The sequence below is a fragment of the Drosophila mojavensis genome, unplaced genomic scaffold (genome assembly GCF_018153725.1).
Source record: "Drosophila mojavensis isolate 15081-1352.22 unplaced genomic scaffold, ASM1815372v1 contig_28, whole genome shotgun sequence".
NCBI classification, from domain to species: domain Eukaryota; kingdom Metazoa; phylum Arthropoda; class Insecta; order Diptera; family Drosophilidae; genus Drosophila; species Drosophila mojavensis.
This window is the reverse complement of record NW_025318825.1, coordinates 80621-102822: the sequence shown is the minus strand read 5'-3', so window position 1 is coordinate 102822 and position 22202 is coordinate 80621. Positions and strand designations below refer to the sequence as shown.

At 36.6% G+C, this 22202-nt stretch overlaps 8 protein-coding genes and 7 long non-coding RNA genes across 16 annotated transcripts; 10 read left to right on the top strand and 5 right to left on the bottom strand.

Moving 5' to 3' along the window:
* Positions 1 to 973: 973 nt before the first annotated feature.
* Positions 974 to 2690, bottom strand: LOC122757081. Its single transcript, XR_006356990.1, has 2 exons — positions 2599 to 2690; positions 974 to 2531 (listed from the first exon to the last, which is right to left on the bottom strand). It is a non-coding gene; the product is annotated as an uncharacterized LOC122757081 (long non-coding RNA).
* LOC122757073 lies at positions 2525 to 3685 on the top strand. Its single transcript, XM_044008431.1, has 2 exons — positions 2525 to 2634; positions 2697 to 3685. The coding sequence occupies exons 1-2, from the start codon at positions 2611 to 2613 to the stop codon at positions 3120 to 3122; spliced, it is 450 nt and encodes a 149-aa protein (XP_043864366.1). The 5' UTR covers positions 2525 to 2610; the 3' UTR covers positions 3123 to 3685.
* A 238-nt stretch (positions 3686 to 3923) lies between these two features.
* Positions 3924 to 4294, bottom strand: LOC122757085. Its single transcript, XR_006356994.1, has 2 exons — positions 4189 to 4294; positions 3924 to 4121 (listed from the first exon to the last, which is right to left on the bottom strand). It is a non-coding gene; the product is annotated as an uncharacterized LOC122757085 (long non-coding RNA).
* LOC116804837 lies at positions 4037 to 4677 on the top strand. Its single transcript, XM_044008443.1, has 3 exons — positions 4037 to 4120; positions 4188 to 4224; positions 4288 to 4677. Exons 2-3 carry the CDS (start codon positions 4201 to 4203, stop codon positions 4675 to 4677), a joined length of 414 nt encoding a protein of 137 aa, XP_043864378.1. The 5' UTR covers positions 4037 to 4120; positions 4188 to 4200.
* A 4354-nt stretch (positions 4678 to 9031) lies between these two features.
* LOC122757086 lies at positions 9032 to 9388 on the bottom strand. Its single transcript, XR_006356995.1, has 2 exons — positions 9297 to 9388; positions 9032 to 9229 (listed from the first exon to the last, which is right to left on the bottom strand). It is a non-coding gene; the product is annotated as an uncharacterized LOC122757086 (long non-coding RNA).
* Positions 9223 to 10342, top strand: LOC122757072. Its single transcript, XM_044008429.1, has 2 exons — positions 9223 to 9332; positions 9395 to 10342. The coding sequence occupies exons 1-2, from the start codon at positions 9309 to 9311 to the stop codon at positions 9818 to 9820; spliced, it is 450 nt and encodes a 149-aa protein (XP_043864364.1). The 5' UTR covers positions 9223 to 9308; the 3' UTR covers positions 9821 to 10342.
* A 19-nt stretch (positions 10343 to 10361) lies between these two features.
* LOC122757082 lies at positions 10362 to 10855 on the top strand. Its single transcript, XR_006356991.1, has 2 exons — positions 10362 to 10614; positions 10682 to 10855. It is a non-coding gene; the product is annotated as an uncharacterized LOC122757082 (long non-coding RNA).
* A 34-nt stretch (positions 10856 to 10889) lies between these two features.
* Positions 10890 to 11934, top strand: LOC122757074. Its single transcript, XM_044008432.1, has 2 exons — positions 10890 to 10923; positions 10987 to 11934. Exons 1-2 carry the CDS (start codon positions 10900 to 10902, stop codon positions 11410 to 11412), a joined length of 450 nt encoding a protein of 149 aa, XP_043864367.1. The 5' UTR covers positions 10890 to 10899; the 3' UTR covers positions 11413 to 11934.
* A 51-nt stretch (positions 11935 to 11985) lies between these two features.
* Positions 11986 to 13205, top strand: LOC116804612. 2 transcript variants are annotated; one of them, XM_044008442.1, is made up of 3 exons: positions 11986 to 12206; positions 12273 to 12513; positions 12576 to 13205. In XM_044008442.1, the coding sequence occupies exons 2-3, from the start codon at positions 12490 to 12492 to the stop codon at positions 12963 to 12965; spliced, it is 414 nt and encodes a 137-aa protein (XP_043864377.1). In that variant the 5' UTR covers positions 11986 to 12206; positions 12273 to 12489; the 3' UTR covers positions 12966 to 13205. The 2 variants fall into 2 exon arrangements, with proteins under 2 accessions (XP_043864377.1, XP_043864376.1); XM_044008441.1 differs by having other exon boundaries at positions 11989 to 12409; positions 12477 to 12513.
* Positions 13206 to 17061: 3856 nt separating this feature from the next.
* On the top strand, positions 17062 to 17554 carry LOC122757080. The gene is made up of 2 exons (XR_006356989.1): positions 17062 to 17314; positions 17381 to 17554. It is a non-coding gene; the product is annotated as an uncharacterized LOC122757080 (long non-coding RNA).
* A 35-nt stretch (positions 17555 to 17589) lies between these two features.
* On the top strand, positions 17590 to 18628 carry LOC122757075. Its single transcript, XM_044008433.1, has 2 exons — positions 17590 to 17623; positions 17687 to 18628. Exons 1-2 carry the CDS (start codon positions 17600 to 17602, stop codon positions 18110 to 18112), a joined length of 450 nt encoding a protein of 149 aa, XP_043864368.1. The 5' UTR covers positions 17590 to 17599; the 3' UTR covers positions 18113 to 18628.
* A 284-nt stretch (positions 18629 to 18912) lies between these two features.
* On the bottom strand, positions 18913 to 19269 carry LOC122757088. The gene is made up of 2 exons (XR_006356997.1): positions 19178 to 19269; positions 18913 to 19110 (listed from the first exon to the last, which is right to left on the bottom strand). It is a non-coding gene; the product is annotated as an uncharacterized LOC122757088 (long non-coding RNA).
* On the top strand, positions 19104 to 20219 carry LOC26528104. The gene is made up of 2 exons (XM_032733503.2): positions 19104 to 19213; positions 19278 to 20219. Exons 1-2 carry the CDS (start codon positions 19190 to 19192, stop codon positions 19701 to 19703), a joined length of 450 nt encoding a protein of 149 aa, XP_032589394.2. The 5' UTR covers positions 19104 to 19189; the 3' UTR covers positions 19704 to 20219.
* Positions 20220 to 20503: 284 nt separating this feature from the next.
* Positions 20504 to 20860, bottom strand: LOC122757087. Its single transcript, XR_006356996.1, has 2 exons — positions 20769 to 20860; positions 20504 to 20701 (listed from the first exon to the last, which is right to left on the bottom strand). It is a non-coding gene; the product is annotated as an uncharacterized LOC122757087 (long non-coding RNA).
* On the top strand, positions 20617 to 21496 carry LOC116804730. Its single transcript, XM_044008444.1, has 3 exons — positions 20617 to 20700; positions 20768 to 20804; positions 20867 to 21496. The coding sequence occupies exons 2-3, from the start codon at positions 20781 to 20783 to the stop codon at positions 21254 to 21256; spliced, it is 414 nt and encodes a 137-aa protein (XP_043864379.1). The 5' UTR covers positions 20617 to 20700; positions 20768 to 20780; the 3' UTR covers positions 21257 to 21496.
* The last annotated feature ends 706 nt before the right edge of the window (positions 21497 to 22202 follow it).

Genomic DNA, 22202 nt, shown 5'->3' with positions numbered 1-22202 from the left:
TTAGAATTAAAATTGCGCGTAAAAGATATCTTTAAATAATATACATTCGGTCGATATTTTGCGAAACTATGATTAGTTTAAATGGCCACAAGCGCAACAAAAGATAGCAGTGCACCATTGTGATATATGTGTACGTATAAAAGAGCAGATCAGAAGTAGATGACATTGATATGCTTAAATTGCTAGTTGTAAACTAATGAGTTAATATAATTAAATTCATTTTCAGCTGCATCTATGAGATGCGCAGATCAATTAGCTGCCATAATGCCGCCATTCAATTCAAAGAGAAAATTCAAGACAAAGTCTAGTCATTTTCCCCATAGGTTGTTTAAGCTAAATATAGTATTAGTAGTATAAGAGTAATAGTTGTTTTCCTTTCAATATTTGATTTTCAATGGGTTTTTCTTTTCATTTTAGCATATTTAATTTAGTTAAAATTTATTAGATACATCGCAAGGGCGATCGTGAAAGTGATAGTGCATCACTGCGTTTATATGTCTATCGATATGCAAAGACAAAACATATGTTGCAAAAGCATATGGTGCGAAAAGTGATGTGCATTAATTGCAAAATTGCAACTGGAAAGTATAGTTTCTAATAAGAATACTAATAAAAGCATTAATAATTGAATATTAATTAATTCATTGTTTTTACAAATTGCAGCAGCTTACTACCAAGTACTAGAGAGTATGTGCACTACAAGGCAGAGATGTGTGTGAAAGCAAGCTAACTGCAAGGTTATGTTAATTATGCAAATGTAAATAAAAGTGTTGATACTTAATATTTTTTGTTTTTCTTTGCAGTATATCATCCAGTGGTACAAGAAGAAGTAGCTGAGAAGACTCCGCGTCCCAAACATCGAGTAGTGCCGCTAGTTTAGTTAAGTGCGTTTGTGTTGATATTAGTCAGTGCACTGTAGTATTTGTTTACTGCATGTATGCCTATACATGCAAAATAAAACTTTAATTGAATATAAATATCCAATTTGAGTTTTATTTGCTAGAATACCCTTTATAGGATATGTGCAGTCGATCCAATTTACAGGTGAGTTGTTGCATATACTGATGGCCAATTGGAATTCTAATTGAATTGCATATTCTTTTTTAGTGTATATGCTGCAATCAGTTGCTTGGAGACGACCCGCTTTGCTCAGCCGGAGGGTTGTCTGGATTTGTGTTGTGTGTGCGCAAAGTGCCTGTAGTGGGTGGCAACGGCGCCAGTTGCTGGAAGATTGGCAGGCGCGACTGTGAGGCAGCTGCGTTGCCTATGTTGAGGGCCACCTCTGAAGAGGATGAGTGTGTGGCAGCGTCATTTGGTGGAGCGTCGTTGCGACGAGCTGCATCGTTGCGAAGAGCCTCGTATCTGCGTCGGGCTGCTATTCTGCGAAGGTTTTCGCTTGTGTTGCGTGTTGAAGCTGGATATTTTTTTCTGTTTGTATGCCTTGACAGAACACACATTAATGATCTCATATTCCCTTTAGTCTCATTCATATTAGCTGTCAATCAGCTAGATGAAGAGGAAGAGAGAAAATAGAGATGCTCTTTATTCATACAATACTTTGACAATAGTATTTTCTTAGAATTAAAATTGCGCCTAAAAGATATCTTTAAAGAATATACATTCGGTCGATATTTTGCGAAACTATGATTAGTTTAAATGGCCACAAGCGCAACAAAAGATAGCAGTGCACCATTGTGATATATGTGTACGTATAAAAGAGCAGATCAGAAGTAGATGACATTGATATGCTTAAATTGCTAGTTGTAAACTAATGAGTTAATATAATTAAATTCATTTTCAGCTGCATCTATGAGATGCGCAGATCAATTAGCTGCCATAATGCCGCCATTCAATTCAAAGAGAAAATTCAAGACAAAGTCTAGTCATTTTCCCCATAGGTTGTTTAAGCTAAATATAGTATTAGTAGTATAAGAGTAATATAATTAATAGTAATAGTTGTTTTCCTTTCAATATTTGATTTTCAATGGGTTTTTCTTTTCATTTTAGCATATTTAATTTAGTTAAAATTTATTAGATACATCGCAAGTGCGATCGTGAAAGTGATAGTGCATCACTGCGTTTATATGTCTATCGATATGCAAAGACAAAACATATGTTGTATAAGCATATGGTGCGAAAAGTGAAGTGCATTAATTGCAAAATTGCAACTGGAAAGTATAGTTTCAAATAAGAATACTAATAAAAGCATTAAAAATTGAATATTAATTAATTCATTGTTTTTACAAATTGCAGCAGCTTACTACCAAGTACTAGAGAGTATGTGCACTACAAGGCAGAGATGTGTGTGAAAGCAAGCTAACTGCAAGGTTATGTTAATTATGCAAATGTAAATAAAAGTGTTGATACTTAATATTTTTTGTTTTTCTTTGCAGTATATCATCCAGTGGTACAAGAAGAAGTAGCTGAGAAGACTCCGCGTCCCAAACATCGAGTAGTGCCGCTAGTTTAGTTAAGTGCGTTTGTGTTGATATTAGTCAGTGCACTGTAGTATTTGTTTACTGCATGTATGCCTATACATGCAAAATAAAACTTTAATTGAATATAAATATCCAATTTGAGTTTTATTTGCTAGAATACCCTTTATAGGATATGTGCAGTCGATCCAATTTACAGGTGAGTTGTTGCATATACTGATGGCCAATTGGAATTCTAATTGAATTGCATATTCTTTTTAGTGTATATGCTGCAATCAGTTGCTTGGAGACGACCCGCTTTGCTCAGCCGGAGGGTTGTCTGGATTTGTGTTGTGTGTGCGCAAAGTGCCTGTAGTGGGTGGCAACGGCGCCCGTTGCTGGAAGATTGGCAGGCGCGACTGTGAGGCAGCTGCGTTGCCTATGTTGAGGGCCACCTCTGAAGAGGATGAGTGTGTGGCAGCGTCATTTGGTGGAGCGTCGTTGCGACGAGCTGCATCGTTGCGAAGAGCCTCGTATCTGCGTCGGGCTGCTATTCTGCGAAGGTTTTCGCTTGTGTTGCGTGTTGAAGCTGGATATTTTTTTCTGTTTGTATGCCTTGACAGAACACACATTAATGATCTCATATTCCCTTTAGTCTCATTCATATTAGCTGTCAATCAGCTAGATGAAGAGGAAGAGAGAAAATAGAGATGCTCTTTATTCATACAATACTTTGACAATAGTATTTTCTTAGAATTAAAATTGCGCCTAAAAGATATCTTTAAAGAATATACATTCGGTCGATATTTTGCGAAACTATGATTAGTTTAAATGGCCACAAGCGCAACAAAAGATAGCAGTGCACCATTGTGATATATGTGTACGTATAAAAGAGCAGATCAGAAGTAGATGACATTGATATGCTTAAATTGCTAGTTGTAAACTAATGAGTTAATATAATTAAATTCATTTTCAGCTGCATCTATGAGATGCGCAGATCAATTAGCTGCCATAATGCCGCCATTCAATTCAAAGAGAAAATTCAAGACAAAGTCTAGTCATTTTCCCCATAGGTTGTTTAAGCTAAATATAGTATTAGTAGTATAAGAGTAATATAATTAATAGTAATAGTTGTTTTCCTTTCAATATTTGATTTTCAATGGGTTTTTCTTTTCATTTTAGCATATTTAATTTAGTTAAAATTTATTAGATACATCGCAAGTGCGATCGTGAAAGTGATAGTGCATCACTGCGTTTATATGTCTATCGATATGCAAAAGACAAAACATATGTTGTATAAGCATATGGTGCGAAAAGTGAAGTGCATTAATTGCAAAATTGCAACTGGAAAGTATAGTTTCTAATAAGAATACTAATAAAAGCATTAATAATTGAATATTAATTAATTCATTGTTTTTACAAATTGCAGCAGCTTACTACCAAGTACTAGAGAGTATGTGCACTACAAGGCAGAGATGTGTGTGAAAGCAAGCTAACTGCAAGGTTATGTTAATTATGCAAATGTAAATAAAAGTGTTGATACTTAATATTTTTTGTTTTTCTTTGCAGTATATCATCCAGTGGTACAAGAAGAAGTAGCTGAGAAGACTCCGCGTCCCAAACATCGAGTAGTGCCGCTAGTTTAGTTAAGTGCGTTTGTGTTGATATTAGTCAGTGCACTGTAGTATTTGTTTACTGCATGTATGCCTATACATGCAAAATAAAACTTTAATTGAATATAAATATCCAATTTGAGTTTTATTTGCTAGAATACCCTTTATAGGATATGTGCAGTCGATCCAATTTACAGGTGAGTTGTTGCATATACTGATGGCCAATTGGAATTCTAATTGAATTGCATATTCTTTTTTAGTGTATATGCTGCAATCAGTTGCTTGGAGACGACCCGCTTTGCTCAGCCGGAGGGTTGTCTGGATTTGTGTTGTGTGTGCGCAAAGTGCCTGTAGTGGGTGGCAACGGCGCCAGTTGCTGGAAGATTGGCAGGCGCGACTGTGAGGCAGCTGCGTTGCCTATGTTGAGGGCCACCTCTGAAGAGGATGAGTGTGTGGCAGCGTCATTTGGTGGAGCGTCGTTGCGACGAGCTGCATCGTTGCGAAGAGCCTCGTATCTGCGTCGGGCTGCTATTCTGCGAAGGTTTTCGCTTGTGTTGCGTGTTGAAGCTGGATACGATCTAGTGAGCCTTGCACTCACAATATTGCGACTGTGCTCACGGAAAGTAATCGGGCCATACACCGGAGGATGACGGCGAAGATAACTAGCACGGAATTCCGCATCTTCTTCAGCTTGTCTTCGCTGTTGTCGCTGAGAGCGCATTTCAATTTCGTTAGCCAGGTGAGTATTTACGAGGCTAGAGTATCTGGGCATTGTTAGTCGCTGTGGGACAAACGGATCATGGGCTATGCTTCTAGCCTCATTGTTGCTATGTACTCGTAGTCGCTCGTAGTACTTTGAGCAGATATTATTAAATTGCTCATCCACAGATAAGACACCAAATTCAGATCTGATGCGAGCATTTGAAACAAAATATTGAGCGCCAGATACAGTTCTCAGTGCTTTGTTTTGTATGACTCTGATGCGATCAAACTGAGTTTCAGACATTTTTCTGTTGGTATGTTGCAAAGAACACACAATAATGATCTCCACTCTTCACATCTCATTCATGATCAGCTGTCTAGCAGCTGCATGGACGAGGGGAAGAAAGGGTGGAGATACTTTTTATTCAAATAATACTTTACATTAGCATTTCTTAAGAATATAAGTGGCGCCTATTTGATACTTAGAAATATACATTAGGACGATAATTGGCGAAACTTTCATAATATGATTCATTTTAAATGGCCACTGGTGCATCTAACAATAATAGAGCAGCGTAGTGTTACAATATATATATATAAGAGCAATTTAAAGATAGTAATAGATAACAATAAAGTGCTTAAATGGCTGATTATAGACTAAATTAGTTAGATAAGATATATGATTTACAAAGTAAGAGGTGGCATTATTTAATTTAATTCAATTTTTTCATTATTATGCATCCACAAGATGCGCAGAAAAATTTGCCCAAAGTAATGTGGCCAATTTGAATTATAAAGAAAAATCGAGACAAAGTCTGGTCATTTTCTCCATTCTGTGCTTAACCTTTCTGTTTGTATGCCTTGACACACATTAATGATCTCATATTCCCTTTAGTCTCATTCATATTAGCTGTCAATCAGCTAGATGAAGAGGAAGAGAGAAAATAGAGATGCTCTTTATTCATACAATACTTTGACAATAGTATTTTCTTAGAATTAAAATTGCGCCTAAAAGATATCTTTAAAGAATATACATTCGGTCGATATTTTGCGAAACTATGATTAGTTTAAATGGCCACAAGCGCAACAAAAGATAGCAGTGCACCATTGTGATATATGTGTACGTATAAAAGAGCAGATCAGAAGTAGATGACATTGATATGCTTAAATTGCTAGTTGTAAACTAATGAGTTAATATAATTAAATTCATTTTCAGCTGCATCTATGAGATGCGCAGATCAATTAGCTGCCATAATGCCGCCATTCAATTCAAAGAGAAAATTCAAGACAAAGTCTAGTCATTTTCCCCATAGGTTGTTTAAGCTAAATATAGTATTAGTAGTATAAGAGTAATATAATTAATAGTAATAGTTGTTTTCCTTTCAATATTTGATTTTCAATGGGTTTTTCTTTTCATTTTAGCATATTTAATTTAGTTAAAATTTATTAGATACATCGCAAGTGCGATCGTGAAAGTGATAGTGCATCACTGCGTTTATATGTCTATCGATATGCAAAGACAAAACATATGTTGTATAAGCATATGGTGCGAAAAGTGAAGTGCATTAATTGCAAAATTGCAACTGGAAAGTATAGTTTCTAATAAGAATACTAATAAAAGCATTAATAATTGAATATTAATTAATTCATTGTTTTTACAAATTGCAGCAGCTTACTACCAAGTACTAGAGAGTATGTGCACTACAAGGCAGAGATGTGTGTGAAAGCAAGCTAACTGCAAGGTTATGTTAATTATGCAAATGTAAATAAAAGTGTTGATACTTAATATTTTTTGTTTTTCTTTGCAGTATATCATCCAGTGGTACAAGAAGAAGTAGCTGAGAAGACTCCGCGTCCCAAACATCGAGTAGTGCCGCTAGTTTAGTTAAGTGCGTTTGTGTTGATATTAGTCAGTGCACTGTAGTATTTGTTTACTGCATGTATGCCTATACATGCAAAATAAAACTTTAATTGAATATAAATATCCAATTTGAGTTTTATTTGCTAGAATACCCTTTATAGGATATGTGCAGTCGATCCAATTTACAGGTGAGTTGTTGCATATACTGATGGCCAATTGGAATTCTAATTGAATTGCATATTCTTTTTTAGTGTATATGCTGCAATCAGTTGCTTGGAGACGACCCGCTTTGCTCAGCCGGAGGGTTGTCTGGATTTGTGTTGTGTGTGCGCAAAGTGCCTGTAGTGGGTGGCAACGGCGCCAGTTGCTGGAAGATTGGCAGGCGCGACTGTGAGGCAGCTGCGTTGCCTATGTTGAGGGGCCACCTCTGAAGAGGATGAGTGTGTGGCAGCGTCATTTGGTGGAGCGTCGTTGCGACGAGCTGCATCGTTGCGAAGAGCCTCGTATCTGCGTCGGGCTGCTATTCTGCGAAGGTTTTCGCTTGTGTTGCGTGTTGAAGCTGGATACGATCTAGTGAGCCTTGCACTCACAATATTGCGACTGTGCTCACGGAAAGTAATCGGGCCATACACCGGAGGATGACGGCGAAGATAACTAGCACGGAATTCCGCATCTTCTTCAGCTTGTCTTCGCTGTTGTCGCTGAGAGCGCATTTCAATTTCGTTAGCCAGGTGAGTATTTACGAGGCTAGAGTATCTGGGCATTGTTAGTCGCTGTGGGACAAACGGATCATGGGCTATGCTTCTAGCCTCATTGTTGCTATGTACTCGTAGTCGCTCGTAGTACTTTGAGCAGATATTATTAAATTGCTCATCCACAGATAAGACACCAAATTCAGATCTGATGCGAGCATTTGAAACAAAATATTGAGCGCCAGATACAGTTCTCAGTGCTTTGTTTTGTATGACTCTGATGCGATCAAACTGAGTTTCAGACATTTTTTCTGTTGGTATGTTGCAAAGAACACACAATAATGATCTCCACTCTTCACATCTCATTCATGATCAGCTGTCTAGCAGCTGCATGACGAGGGGAAGAAAGGGTGGAGATACTTTTATTCAAATAATACTTTACATTAGCATTTCTTATGAATATAAGTGGCGCCTATTTGATACTTAGAAATATACATTAGGACGATAATTGGCGAAACTTTCATAATATGATTCATTTTAAATGGCCACTGGTGCATCTAACAATAATAGAGCAGCGTAGTGTTACAATATATATATATAAGAGCAATTTAAAGATAGTAATAGATAACAATAAAGTGCTTAAATGGCTGATTATAGACTAAATTAGTTAGATAAGATATATGATTTACAAAGTAAGAGGTGGCATTATTTAATTTAATTCAATTTTTTCATTATTATGCATCCACAAGATGCGCAGAAAAATTTGCCCAAAGTAATGTGGCCAATTTGAATTATAAAGAAAAATCGAGACAAAGTCTGGTCATTTTCTCCATTCTGTGCTTAACCTTTCTGTTTGTATGCCTTGACACACATTAATGATCTCATATTCCCTTTAGTCTCATTCATATTAGCTGTCAATCAGCTAGATGAAGAGGAAGAGAGAAAATAGAGATGCTCTTTATTCATACAATACTTTGACAATAGTATTTTCTTAGAATTAAAATTGCGCCTAAAAGATATCTTTAAAGAATATACATTCGGTCGATATTTTGCGAAACTATGATTAGTTTAAATGGCCACAAGCGCAACAAAAGATAGCAGTGCACCATTGTGATATATGTGTACGTATAAAAGAGCAGATCAGAAGTAGATGACATTGATATGCTTAAATTGCTAGTTGTAAACTAATGAGTTAATATAATTAAATTCATTTTCAGCTGCATCTATGAGATGCGCAGATCAATTAGCTGCCATAATGCCGCCATTCAATTCAAAGAGAAAATTCAAGACAAAGTCTAGTCATTTTCCCCATAGGTTGTTTAAGCTAAATATAGTATTAGTAGTATAAGAGTAATATAATTAATAGTAATAGTTGTTTTCCTTTCAATATTTGATTTTCAATGGGTTTTTCTTTTCATTTTAGCATATTTAATTTAGTTAAAATTTATTAGATACATCGCAAGTGCGATCGTGAAAGTGATAGTGCATCACTGCGTTTATATGTCTATCGATATGCAAAGACAAAACATATGTTGTATAAGCATATGGTGCGAAAAGTGAAGTGCATTAATTGCAAAATTGCAACTGGAAAGTATAGTTTCTAATAAGAATACTAATAAAAGCATTAATAATTGAATATTAATTAATTCATTGTTTTTACAAATTGCAGCAGCTTACTACCAAGTACTAGAGAGTATGTGCACTACAAGGCAGAGATGTGTGTGAAAGCAAGCTAACTGCAAGGTTATGTTAATTATGCAAATGTAAATAAAAGTGTTGATACTTAATATTTTTTGTTTTTCTTTGCAGTATATCATCCAGTGGTACAAGAAGAAGTAGCTGAGAAGACTCCGCGTCCCAAACATCGAGTAGTGCCGCTAGTTTAGTTAAGTGCGTTTGTGTTGATATTAGTCAGTGCACTGTAGTATTTGTTTACTGCATGTATGCCTATACATGCAAAATAAAACTTTAATTGAATATAAATATCCAATTTGAGTTTTATTTGCTAGAATACCCTTTATAGGATATGTGCAGTCGATCCAATTTACAGGTGAGTTGTTGCATATACTGATGGCCAATTGGAATTCTAATTGAATTGCATATTCTTTTTAGTGTATATGCTGCAATCAGTTGCTTGGAGACGACCCGCTTTGCTCAGCCGGAGGGTTGTCTGGATTTGTGTTGTGTGTGCGCAAAGTGCCTGTAGTGGGTGGCAACGGCGCCAGTTGCTGGAAGATTGGCAGGCGCGACTGTGAGGCAGCTGCGTTGCCTATGTTGAGGGCCACCTCTGAAGAGGATGAGTGTGTGGCAGCGTCATTTGGTGGAGCGTCGTTGCGACGAGCTGCATCGTTGCGAAGAGCCTCGTATCTGCGTCGGGCTGCTATTCTGCGAAGGTTTTCGCTTGTGTTGCGTGTTGAAGCTGGATATTTTTTTCTGTTTGTATGCCTTGACAGAACACACATTAATGATCTCATATTCCCTTTAGTCTCATTCATATTAGCTGTCAATCAGCTAGATGAAGAGGAAGAGAGAAAATAGAGATGCTCTTTATTCATACAATACTTTGACAATAGTATTTTCTTAGAATTAAAATTGCGCCTAAAAGATATCTTTAAAGAATATACATTCGGTCGATATTTTGCGAAACTATGATTAGTTTAAATGGCCACAAGCGCAACAAAAGATAGCAGTGCACCATTGTGATATATGTGTACGTATAAAAGAGCAGATCAGAAGTAGATGACATTGATATGCTTAAATTGCTAGTTGTAAACTAATGAGTTAATATAATTAAATTCATTTTCAGCTGCATCTATGAGATGCGCAGATCAATTAGCTGCCATAATGCCGCCATTCAATTCAAAGAGAAAATTCAAGACAAAGTCTAGTCATTTTCCCCATAGGTTGTTTAAGCTAAATATAGTATTAGTAGTATAAGAGTAATATAATTAATAGTAATAGTTGTTTTCCTTTCAATATTTGATTTTCAATGGGTTTTTCTTTTCATTTTAGCATATTTAATTTAGTTAAAATTTATTAGATACATCGCAAGTGCGATCGTGAAAGTGATAGTGCATCACTGCGTTTATATGTCTATCGATATGCAAAGACAAAACATATGTTGTATAAGCATATGGTGCGAAAAGTGAAGTGCATTAATTGCAAAATTGCAACTGGAAAGTATAGTTTCTAATAAGAATACTAATAAAAGCATTAAAAATTGAATATTAATTAATTCATTGTTTTTACAAATTGCAGCAGCTTACTACCAAGTACTAGAGAGTATGTGCACTACAAGGCAGAGATGTGTGTGAAAGCAAGCTAACTGCAAGGTTATGTTAATTATGCAAATGTAAATAAAAGTGTTGATACTTAATATTTTTTTGTTTTTCTTTGCAGTATATCATCCAGTGGTACAAGAAGAAGTAGCTGAGAAGACTCCGCGTCCCAAACATCGAGTAGTGCCGCTAGTTTAGTTAAGTGCGTTTGTGTTGATATTAGTCAGTGCACTGTAGTATTTGTTTACTGCATGTATGCCTATACATGCAAAATAAAACTTTAATTGAATATAAATATCCAATTTGAGTTTTATTTGCTAGAATACCCTTTTATAGGATATGTGCAGTCGATCCAATTTACAGGTGAGTTGTTGCATATACTGATGGCCAATTGGAATTCTAATTGAATTGCATATTCTTTTTTAGTGTATATGCTGCAATCAGTTGCTTGGAGACGACCCGCTTTGCTCAGCCGGAGGGTTGTCTGGATTTGTGTTGTGTGTGCGCAAAGTGCCTGTAGTGGGTGGCAACGGCGCCAGTTGCTGGAAGATTGGCAGGCGCGACTGTGAGGCAGCTGCGTTGCCTATGTTGAGGGCCACCTCTGAAGAGGATGAGTGTGTGGCAGCGTCATTTGGTGGAGCGTCGTTGCGACGAGCTGCATCGTTGCGAAGAGCCTCGTATCTGCGTCGGGCTGCTATTCTGCGAAGGTTTTCGCTTGTGTTGCGTGTTGAAGCTGGATATTTTTTTCTGTTTGTATGCCTTGACAGAACACACATTAATGATCTCATATTCCCTTTAGTCTCATTCATATTAGCTGTCAATCAGCTAGATGAAGAGGAAGAGAGAAAATAGAGATGCTCTTTATTCATACAATACTTTGACAATAGTATTTTCTTAGAATTAAAATTGCGCCTAAAAGATATCTTTAAAGAATATACATTCGGTCGATATTTTGCGAAACTATGATTAGTTTAAATGGCCACAAGCGCAACAAAAGATAGCAGTGCACCATTGTGATATATGTGTACGTATAAAAGAGCAGATCAGAAGTAGATGACATTGATATGCTTAAATTGCTAGTTGTAAACTAATGAGTTAATATAATTAAATTCATTTTCAGCTGCATCTATGAGATGCGCAGATCAATTAGCTGCCATAATGCCGCCATTCAATTCAAAGAGAAAATTCAAGACAAAGTCTAGTCATTTTCCCCATAGGTTGTTTAAGCTAAATATAGTATTAGTAGTATAAGAGTAATATAATTAATAGTAATAGTTGTTTTCCTTTCAATATTTGATTTTCAATGGGTTTTTCTTTTCATTTTAGCATATTTAATTTAGTTAAAATTTATTAGATACATCGCAAGTGCGATCGTGAAAGTGATAGTGCATCACTGCGTTTATATGTCTATCGATATGCAAAGACAAAACATATGTTGTATAAGCATATGGTGCGAAAAGTGAAGTGCATTAATTGCAAAATTGCAACTGGAAAGTATAGTTTCTAATAAGAATACTAATAAAAGCATTAATAATTGAATATTAATTAATTCATTGTTTTTACAAATTGCAGCAGCTTACTACCAAGTACTAGAGAGTATGTGCACTACAAGGCAGAGATGTGTGTGAAAGCAAGCTAACTGCAAGGTTATGTTAATTATGCAAATGTAAATAAAAGTGTTGATACTTAATATTTTTTGTTTTTCTTTGCAGTATATCATCCAGTGGTACAAGAAGAAGTAGCTGAGAAGACTCCGCGTCCCAAACATCGAGTAGTGCCGCTAGTTTAGTTAAGTGCGTTTGTGTTGATATTAGTCAGTGCACTGTAGTATTTGTTTACTGCATGTATGCCTATACATGCAAAATAAAACTTTAATTGAATATAAATATCCAATTTGAGTTTTATTTGCTAGAATACCCTTTATAGGATATGTGCAGTCGATCCAATTTACAGGTGAGTTGTTGCATATACTGATGGCCAATTGGAATTCTAATTGAATTGCATATTCTTTTTAGTGTATATGCTGCAATCAGTTGCTTGGAGACGACCCGCTTTGCTCAGCCGGAGGGTTGTCTGGATTTGTGTTGTGTGTGCGCAAAGTGCCTGTAGTGGGTGGCAACGGCGCCAGTTGCTGGAAGATTGGCAGGCGCGACTGTGAGGCAGCTGCGTTGCCTATGTTGAGGGCCACCTCTGAAGAGGATGAGTGTGTGGCAGCGTCATTTGGTGGAGCGTCGTTGCGACGAGCTGCATCGTTGCGAAGAGCCTCGTATCTGCGTCGGGCTGCTATTCTGCGAAGGTTTTCGCTTGTGTTGCGTGTTGAAGCTGGATACGATCTAGTGAGCCTTGCACTCACAATATTGCGACTGTGCTCACGGAAAGTAATCGGGCCATACACCGGAGGATGACGGCGAAGATAACTAGCACGGAATTCCGCATCTTCTTCAGCTTGTCTTCGCTGTTGTCGCTGAGAGCGCATTTCAATTTCGTTAGCCAGGTGAGTATTTACGAGGCTAGAGTATCTGGGCATTGTTAGTCGCTGTGGGACAAACGGATCATGGGCTATGCTTCTAGCCTCATTGTTGCTATGTACTCGTAGTCGCTCGTAGTACTTTGAGCAGATATTATTAAATTGCTCATCCACAGATAAGACACCAAATTCAGATCTGATGCGAGCATTTGAAACAAAATATTGAGCGCCAGATACAGTTCTCAGTGCTTTGTTTTGTATGACTCTGATGCGATCAAACTGAGTTTCAGACATTTTTTTCTGTTGGTATGTTGCAAAGAACACACAATAATGATCTCCACTCTTCACATCTCATTCATGATCAGCTGTCTAGCAGCTGCATGACGAGGGGAAGAAAGGGTGGAGATACTTTTTATTCAAATAATACTTTACATTAGCATTTCTTAAGAATATAAGTGGCGCCTATTTGATACTTAGAAATATACATTAGGACGATAATTGGCGAAAACTTTCATAATATGATTCATTTTAAATGGCCACTGGTGCATCTAACAATAATAGAGCAGCGTAGTGTTACAATATATATATATAAGAGCAATTTAAAGATAGTAATAGATAACAATAAAGTGCTTAAATGGCTGATTATAGACTAAATTAGTTAGATAAGATATATGATTTACAAAGTAAGAGGTGGCATTATTTAATTTAATTCAATTTTTCATTATTATGCATCCACAAGATGCGCAGAAAAATTTGCCCAAAGTAATGTGGCCAATTTGAATTATAAAGAAAAATCGAGACAAAGTCTGGTCATTTTCTCCATTCTGTGCTTAACCTTTCTGTTTGTATGCCTTGACACACATTAATGATCTCATATTCCCTTTAGTCTCATTCATATTAGCTGTCAATCAGCTAGATGAAGAGGAAGAGAGAAAATAGAGATGCTCTTTATTCATACAATACTTTGACAATAGTATTTTCTTAGAATTAAAATTGCGCCTAAAAGATATCTTTAAAGAATATACATTCGGTCGATATTTTGCGAAACTATGATTAGTTTAAATGGCCACAAGCGCAACAAAAGATAGCAGTGCACCATTGTGATATATGTGTACGTATAAAAGAGCAGATCAGAAGTAGATGACATTGATATGCTTAAATTGCTAGTTGTAAACTAATGAGTTAATATAATTAAATTCATTTTCAGCTGCATCTATGAGATGCGCAGATCAATTAGCTGCCATAATGCCGCCATTCAATTCAAAGAGAAAATTCAAGACAAAGTCTAGTCATTTTCCCCATAGGTTGTTTAAGCTAAATATAGTATTAGTAGTATAAGAGTAATATAATTAATAGTAATAGTTGTTTTCCTTTCAATATTTGATTTTCAATGGGTTTTTCTTTTCATTTTAGCATATTTAATTTAGTTAAAATTTATTAGATACATCGCAAGTGCGATCGTGAAAGTGATAGTGCATCACTGCGTTTATATGTCTATCGATATGCAAAGACAAAACATATGTTGTATAAGCATATGGTGCGAAAAGTGAAGTGCATTAATTGCAAAATTGCAACTGGAAAGTATAGTTTCTAATAAGAATACTAATAAAAGCATTAATAATTGAATATTAATTAATTCATTGTTTTTACAAATTGCAGCAGCTTACTACCAAGTACTAGAGAGTATGTGCACTACAAGGCAGAGATGTGTGTGAAAGCAAGCTAACTGCAAGGTTATGTTAATTATGCAAATGTAAATAAAAGTGTTGATACTTAATATTTTTTGTTTTTCTTTGCAGTATATCATCCAGTGGTACAAGAAGAAGTAGCTGAGAAGACTCCGCGTCCCAAACATCGAGTAGTGCCGCTAGTTTAGTTAAGTGCGTTTGTGTTGATATTAGTCAGTGCACTGTAGTATTTGTTTACTGCATGTATGCCTATACATGCAAAATAAAACTTTAATTGAATATAAATATCCAATTTGAGTTTTATTTGCTAGAATACCCTTTATAGGATATGTGCAGTCGATCCAATTTACAGGTGAGTTGTTGCATATACTGATGGCCAATTGGAATTCTAATTGAATTGCATATTCTTTTTTAGTGTATATGCTGCAATCAGTTGCTTGGAGACGACCCGCTTTGCTCAGCCGGAGGGTTGTCTGGATTTGTGTTGTGTGTGCGCAAAGTGCCTGTAGTGGGTGGCAACGGCGCCAGTTGCTGGAAGATTGGCAGGCGCGACTGTGAGACAGCTGCGTTGCCTATGTTGAGGGCCACCTCTGAAGAGGATGAGTGTGTGGCAGCGTCATTTGGTGGAGCGTCGTTGCGACGAGCTGCATCGTTGCGAAGAGCCTCGTATCTGCGTCGGGCTGCTATTCTGCGAAGGTTTTCGCTTGTGTTGCGTGTTGAAGCTGGATACGATCTAGTGAGCCTTGCACTCACAATATTGCGACTGTGCTCACGGAAAGTAATCGGGCCATACACCGGAGGATGACGGCGAAGATAACTAGCACGGAATTCCGCATCTTCTTCAGCTTGTCTTCGCTGTTGTCGCTGAGAGCGCATTTCAATTTCGTTAGCCAGGTGAGTATTTACGAGGCTAGAGTATCTGGGCATTGTTAGTCGCTGTGGGACAAACGGATCATGGGCTATGCTTCTAGCCTCATTGTTGCTATGTACTCGTAGTCGCTCGTAGTACTTTGAGCAGATATTATTAAATTGCTCATCCACAGATAAGACACCAAATTCAGATCTGATGCGAGCATTTGAAACAAAATATTGAGCGCCAGATACAGTTCTCAGTGCTTTGTTTTGTATGACTCTGATGCGATCAAACTGAGTTTCAGACATTTTTTCTGTTGGTATGTTGCAAAGAACACACAATAATGATCTCCACTCTTCACATCTCATTCATGATCAGCTGTCTAGCAGCTGCATGACGAGGGGAAGAAAGGGTGGAGATACTTTTTATTCAAATAATACTTTACATTAGCATTTCTTAAGAATATAAGTGGCGCCTATTTGATACTTAGAAATATACATTAGGACGATAATTGGCGAAACTTTCATAATATGATTCATTTTAAATGGCCACTGGTGCATCTAACAATAATAGAGCAGCGTAGTGTTACAATATATATATATAAGAGCAATTTAAAGATAGTAATAGATAACAATAAAGTGCTTAAATGGCTGATTATAGACTAAATTAGTTAGATAAGATATATGATTTACAAAGTAAGAGGTGGCATTATTTAATTTAATTCAATTTTTTCATTATTATGCATCCACAAGATGCGCAGAAAAATTTGCCCAAAGTAATGTGGCCAATTTGAATTATAAAGAAAAATCGAGACAAAGTCTGGTCATTTTCTCCATTCTGTGCTTAACCTTTCTGTTTGTATGCCTTGACACACATTAATGATCTCATATTCCCTTTAGTCTCATTCATATTAGCTGTCAATCAGCTAGATGAAGAGGAAGAGAGAAAATAGAGATGCTCTTTATTCATACAATACTTTGACAATAGTATTTTCTTAGAATTAAAATTGCGCCTAAAAGATATCTTTAAAGAATATACATTCGGTCGATATTTTGCGAAACTATGATTAGTTTAAATGGCCACAAGCGCAACAAAAGATAGCAGTGCACCATTGTGATATATGTGTACGTATAAAAGAGCAGATCAGAAGTAGATGACATTGATATGCTTAAATTGCTAGTTGTAAACTAATGAGTTAATATAATTAAATTCATTTTCAGCTGCATCTATGAGATGCGCAGATCAATTAGCTGCCATAATGCCGCCATTCAATTCAAAGAGAAAATTCAAGACAAAGTCTAGTCATTTTCCCCATAGGTTGTTTAAGCTAAATATAGTATTAGTAGTATAAGAGTAATATAATTAATAGTAATAGTTGTTTTCCTTTCAATATTTGATTTTCAATGGGTTTTTCTTTTCATTTTAGCATATTTAATTTAGTTAAAATTTATTAGATACATCGCAAGTGCGATCGTGAAAGTGATAGTGCATCACTGCGTTTATATGTCTATCGATATGCAAAGACAAAACATATGTTGTATAAGCATATGGTGCGAAAAGTGAAGTGCATTAATTGCAAAATTGCAACTGGAAAGTATAGTTTCTAATAAGAATACTAATAAAAGCATTAATAATTGAATATTAATTAATTCATTGTTTTTACAAATTGCAGCAGCTTACTACCAAGTACTAGAGAGTATGTGCACTACAAGGCAGAGATGTGTGTGAAAGCAAGCTAACTGCAAGGTTATGTTAATTATGCAAATGTAAATAAAAGTGTTGATACTTAATATTTTTTGTTTTTCTTTGCAGTATATCATCCAGTGGTACAAGAAGAAGTAGCTGAGAAGACTCCGCGTCCCAAACATCGAGTAGTGCCGCTAGTTTAGTTAAGTGCGTTTGTGTTGATATTAGTCAGTGCACTGTAGTATTTGTTTACTGCATGTATGCCTATACATGCAAAATAAAACTTTAATTGAATATAAATATCCAATTTGAGTTTTATTTGCTAGAATACCCTTTTTATAGGATATGTGCAGTCGATCCAATTTACAGGTGAGTTGTTGCATATACTGATGGCCAATTGGAATTCTAATTGAATTGCATATTCTTTTTTAGTGTATATGCTGCAATCAGTTGCTTGGAGACGACCCGCTTTGCTCAGCCGGAGGGTTGTCTGGATTTGTGTTGTGTGTGCGCAAAGTGCCTGTAGTGGGTGGCAACGGCGCCAGTTGCTGGAAGATTGGCAGGCGCGACTGTGAGGCAGCTGCGTTGCCTATGTTGAGGGCCACCTCTGAAGAGGATGAGTGTGTGGCAGCGTCATTTGGTGGAGCGTCGTTGCGACGAGCTGCATCGTTGCGAAGAGCCTCGTATCTGCGTCGGGCTGCTATTCTGCGAAGGTTTTCGCTTGTGTTGCGTGTTGAAGCTGGATATTTTTTTCTGTTTGTATGCCTTGACAGAACACACATTAATGATCTCATATTCCCTTTAGTCTCATTCATATTAGCTGTCAATCAGCTAGATGAAGAGGAAGAGAGAAAATAGAGATGCTCTTTATTCATACAATACTTTGACAATAGTATTTTCTTAGAATTAAAATTGCGCCTAAAAGATATCTTTAAAGAATATACATTCGGTCGATATTTTGCGAAACTATGATTAGTTTAAATGGCCACAAGCGCAACAAAAGATAGCAGTGCACCATTGTGATATATGTGTACGTATAAAAGAGCAGATCAGAAGTAGATGACATTGATATGCTTAAATTGCTAGTTGTAAACTAATGAGTTAATATAATTAAATTCATTTTCAGCTGCATCTATGAGATGCGCAGATCAATTAGCTGCCATAATGCCGCCATTCAATTCAAAGAGAAAATTCAAGACAAAGTCTAGTCATTTTCCCCATAGGTTGTTTAAGCTAAATATAGTATTAGTAGTATAAGAGTAATATAATTAATAGTAATAGTTGTTTTCCTTTCAATATTTGATTTTCAATGGGTTTTTCTTTTCATTTTAGCATATTTAATTTAGTTCAAATTTATTAGATACATCGCAAGTGCGATCGTGAAAGTGATAGTGCATCACTGCGTTTATATGTCTATCGATATGCAAAGACAAAACATATGTTGTATAAGCATATGGTGCGAAAAGTGAAGTGCATTAATTGCAAAATTGCAACTGGAAAGTATAGTTTCTAATAAGAATACTAATAAAAGCATTAATAATTGAATATTAATTAATTCATTGTTTTTACAAATTGCAGCAGCTTACTACCAAGTACTAGAGAGTATGTGCACTACAAGGCAGAGATGTGTGTGAAAGCAAGCTAACTGCAAGGTTATGTTAATTATGCAAATGTAAATAAAAGTGTTGATACTTAATATTTTTTGTTTTTCTTTGCAGTATATCATCCAGTGGTACAAGAAGAAGTAGCTGAGAAGACTCCGCGTCCCAAACATCGAGTAGTGCCGCTAGTTTAGTTAAGTGCGTTTGTGTTGATATTAGTCAGTGCACTGTAGTATTTGTTTACTGCATGTATGCCTATACATGCAAAATAAAACTTTAATTGAATATAAATATCCAATTTGAGTTTTATTTGCTAGAATACCCTTTATAGGATATGTGCAGTCGATCCAATTTACAGGTGAGTTGTTGCATATACTGATGGCCAATTGGAATTCTAATTGAATTGCATATTCTTTTAGTAGTGTATATGCTGCAATCAGTTGCTTGGAGACGACCCGCTTTGCTCAGCCGGAGGGTTGTCTGGATTTGTGTTGTGTGTGCGCAAAGTGCCTGTAGTGGGTGGCAACGGCGCCAGTTGCTGGAAGATTGGCAGGCGCGACTGTGAGGCAGCTGCGTTGCCTATGTTGAGGGCCACCTCTGAAGAGGATGAGTGTGTGGCAGCGTCATTTGGTGGAGCGTCGTTGCGACGAGCTGCATCGTTGCGAAGAGCCTCGTATCTGCGTCGGGCTGCTATTCTGCGAAGGTTTTCGCTTGTGTTGCGTGTTGAAGCTGGATATTTTTTTCTGTTTGTATGCCTTGACAGAACACACATTAATGATCTCATATTCCCTTTAGTCTCATTCATATTAGCTGTCAATCAGCTAGATGAAGAGGAAGAGAGAAAATAGAGATGCTCTTTATTCATACAATACTTTGACAATAGTATTTTCTTAGAATTAAAATTGCGCCTAAAAGATATCTTTAAAGAATATACATTCGGTCGATATTTTGCGAAACTATGATTAGTTTAAATGGCCACAAGCGCAACAAAAGATAGCAGTGCACCATTGTGATATATGTGTACGTATAAAAGAGCAGATCAGAAGTAGATGACATTGATATGCTTAAATTGCTAGTTGTAAACTAATGAGTTAATATAATTAAATTCATTTTCAGCTGCATCTATGAGATGCGCAGATCAATTAGCTGCCATAATGCCGCCATTCAATTCAAAGAGAAAATTCAAGACAAAGTCTAGTCATTTTCCCCATAGGTTGTTTAAGCTAAATATAGTATTAGTAGTATAAGAGTAATATAATTAATAGTAATAGTTGTTTTCCTTTCAATATTTGATTTTCAATGGGTTTTTCTTTTCATTTTAGCATATTTAATTTAGTTCAAATTTATTAGATACATCGCAAGTGCGATCGTGAAAGTGATAGTGCATCACTGCGTTTATATGTCTATCGATATGCAAAGACAAAACATATGTTGTATAAGCATATGGTGCGAAAAGTGAAGTGCATTAATTGCAAAATTGCAACTGGAAAGTATAGTTTCTAATAAGAATACTAATAAAAGCATTAATAATTGAATATTAATTAATTCATTGTTTTTACAAATTGCAGCAGCTTACTACCAAGTACTAGAGAGTATGTGCACTACAAGGCAGAGATGTGTGTGAAAGCAAGCTAACTGCAAGGTTATGTTAATTATGCAAATGTAAATAAAAGTGTTGATACTTAATATTTTTTGTTTTTCTTTGCAGTATATCATCCAGTGGTACAAGAAGAAGTAGCTGAGAAGACTCCGCGTCCCAAACATCGAGTAGTGCCGCTAGTTTAGTTAAGTGCGTTTGTGTTGATATTAGTCAGTGCACTGTAGTATTTGTTTACTGCATGTATGCCTATACATGCAAAATAAAACTTTAATTGAATATAAATATCCAATTTGAGTTTTATTTGCTAGAATACCCTTTATAGGATATGTGCAGTCGATCCAATTTACAGGTGAGTTGTTGCATATACTGATGGCCAATTGGAATTCTAATTGAATTGCATATTCTTTTTAGTGTATATGCTGCAATCAGTTGCTTGGAGACGACCCGCTTTGCTCAGCCGGAGGGTTGTCTGGATTTGTGTTGTGTGTGCGCAAAGTGCCTGTAGTGGGTGGCAACGGCGCCAGTTGCTGGAAGATTGGCAGGCGCGACTGTGAGGCAGCTGCGTTGCCTATGTTGAGGGCCACCTCTGAAGAGGATGAGTGTGTGGCAGCGTCATTTGGTGGAGCGTCGTTGCGACGAGCTGCATCGTTGCGAAGAGCCTCTTATCTGCGTCGGGCTGCTATTCTGCGAAGGTTTTCGCTTGTGTTGCGTGTTGAAGCTGGATACGATCTAGTGAGCCTTGCACTCACAATATTGCGACTGTGCTCACGGAAAGTAATCGGGCCATACACCGGAGGATGACGGCGAAGATAACTAGCACGGAATTCCGCATCTTCTTCAGCTTGTCTTCGCTGTTGTCGCTGGGAGCGCATTTCAATTTCGTTAGCCAGGTGAGTATTTACGAGGCTAGAGTATCTGGGCATTGTTAGTCGCTGTGGGACAAACGGATCATGGGCTATGCTTCTAGCCTCATTGTTGCTATGTACTCGTAGTCGCTCGTAGTACTTTGAGCAGATATTATTAAATTGCTCATCCACAGATAAGACACCAAATTCAGATCTGATGCGAGCATTTGAAACAAAATATTGAGCGCCAGATACAGTTCTCAGTGCTTTGTTTTGTATGACTCTGATGCGATCAAACTGAGTTTCAGACATTTTTTTCTGTTGGTATGTTGCAGAGAACACACAATAATGATCTCCACTCTTCACATCTCATTCATGATCAGCTGTCTAGCAGCTGCATGACGAGGGGAAGAAAGGGGTGGAGATACTTTTTATTCAAATAATACTTTACATTAGCATTTCTTATGAATATAAGTGGCGCCTATTTGATACTTAGAAATATACATTAGGACGATAATTGGCGAAACTTTCATAATATGATTCATTTTAAATGGCCACTGGTGCATCTAACAATAATAGAGCAGCGTAGTGTTACAATATATATATATAAGAGCAATTTAAAGATAGTAATAGATAACAATAAAGTGCTTAAATGGCTGATTATAGACTAAATTAGTTAGATAAGATATATGATTTACAAAGTAAGAGGTGGCATTATTTAATTTAATTCAATTTTTTCATTATTATGCATCCACAAGATGCGCAGAAAAATTTGCCCAAAGTAATGTGGCCAATTTGAATTATAAAGAAAAATCGAGACAAAGTCTGGTCATTTTCTCCATTCTGTGTTTAACCTTTCTGTTTGTATGCCTTGACAGAACACACATTAATGATCTCATATT

Coding starts and splice junctions, on each gene's coding strand:
- LOC122757072 (XM_044008429.1), top strand. CDS start 9,309: ATGTGCAGTCGATCCAATTTACAG. Junction 9,333..9,394: donor GCAGTCGATCCAATTTACAG/GTGAGTTGTTGC, acceptor TATTCTTTTTAG/TGTATATGCTGCAATCAGTT.
- LOC122757075 (XM_044008433.1), top strand. CDS start 17,600: ATGTGCAGTCGATCCAATTTACAG. Junction 17,624..17,686: donor GCAGTCGATCCAATTTACAG/GTGAGTTGTTGC, acceptor ATTCTTTTTTAG/TGTATATGCTGCAATCAGTT.
- LOC116804730 (XM_044008444.1), top strand. CDS start 20,781: ATGTGCAGTCGATCCAATTTACAG. Junction 20,805..20,866: donor GCAGTCGATCCAATTTACAG/GTGAGTTGTTGC, acceptor TATTCTTTTTAG/TGTATATGCTGCAATCAGTT.
- LOC122757074 (XM_044008432.1), top strand. CDS start 10,900: ATGTGCAGTCGATCCAATTTACAG. Junction 10,924..10,986: donor GCAGTCGATCCAATTTACAG/GTGAGTTGTTGC, acceptor ATTCTTTTTTAG/TGTATATGCTGCAATCAGTT.
- LOC26528104 (XM_032733503.2), top strand. CDS start 19,190: ATGTGCAGTCGATCCAATTTACAG. Junction 19,214..19,277: donor GCAGTCGATCCAATTTACAG/GTGAGTTGTTGC, acceptor TTCTTTTAGTAG/TGTATATGCTGCAATCAGTT.
- LOC122757073 (XM_044008431.1), top strand. CDS start 2,611: ATGTGCAGTCGATCCAATTTACAG. Junction 2,635..2,696: donor GCAGTCGATCCAATTTACAG/GTGAGTTGTTGC, acceptor TATTCTTTTTAG/TGTATATGCTGCAATCAGTT.
- LOC116804837 (XM_044008443.1), top strand. CDS start 4,201: ATGTGCAGTCGATCCAATTTACAG. Junction 4,225..4,287: donor GCAGTCGATCCAATTTACAG/GTGAGTTGTTGC, acceptor ATTCTTTTTTAG/TGTATATGCTGCAATCAGTT.
- LOC116804612 (XM_044008442.1), top strand. CDS start 12,490: ATGTGCAGTCGATCCAATTTACAG. Junction 12,514..12,575: donor GCAGTCGATCCAATTTACAG/GTGAGTTGTTGC, acceptor TATTCTTTTTAG/TGTATATGCTGCAATCAGTT.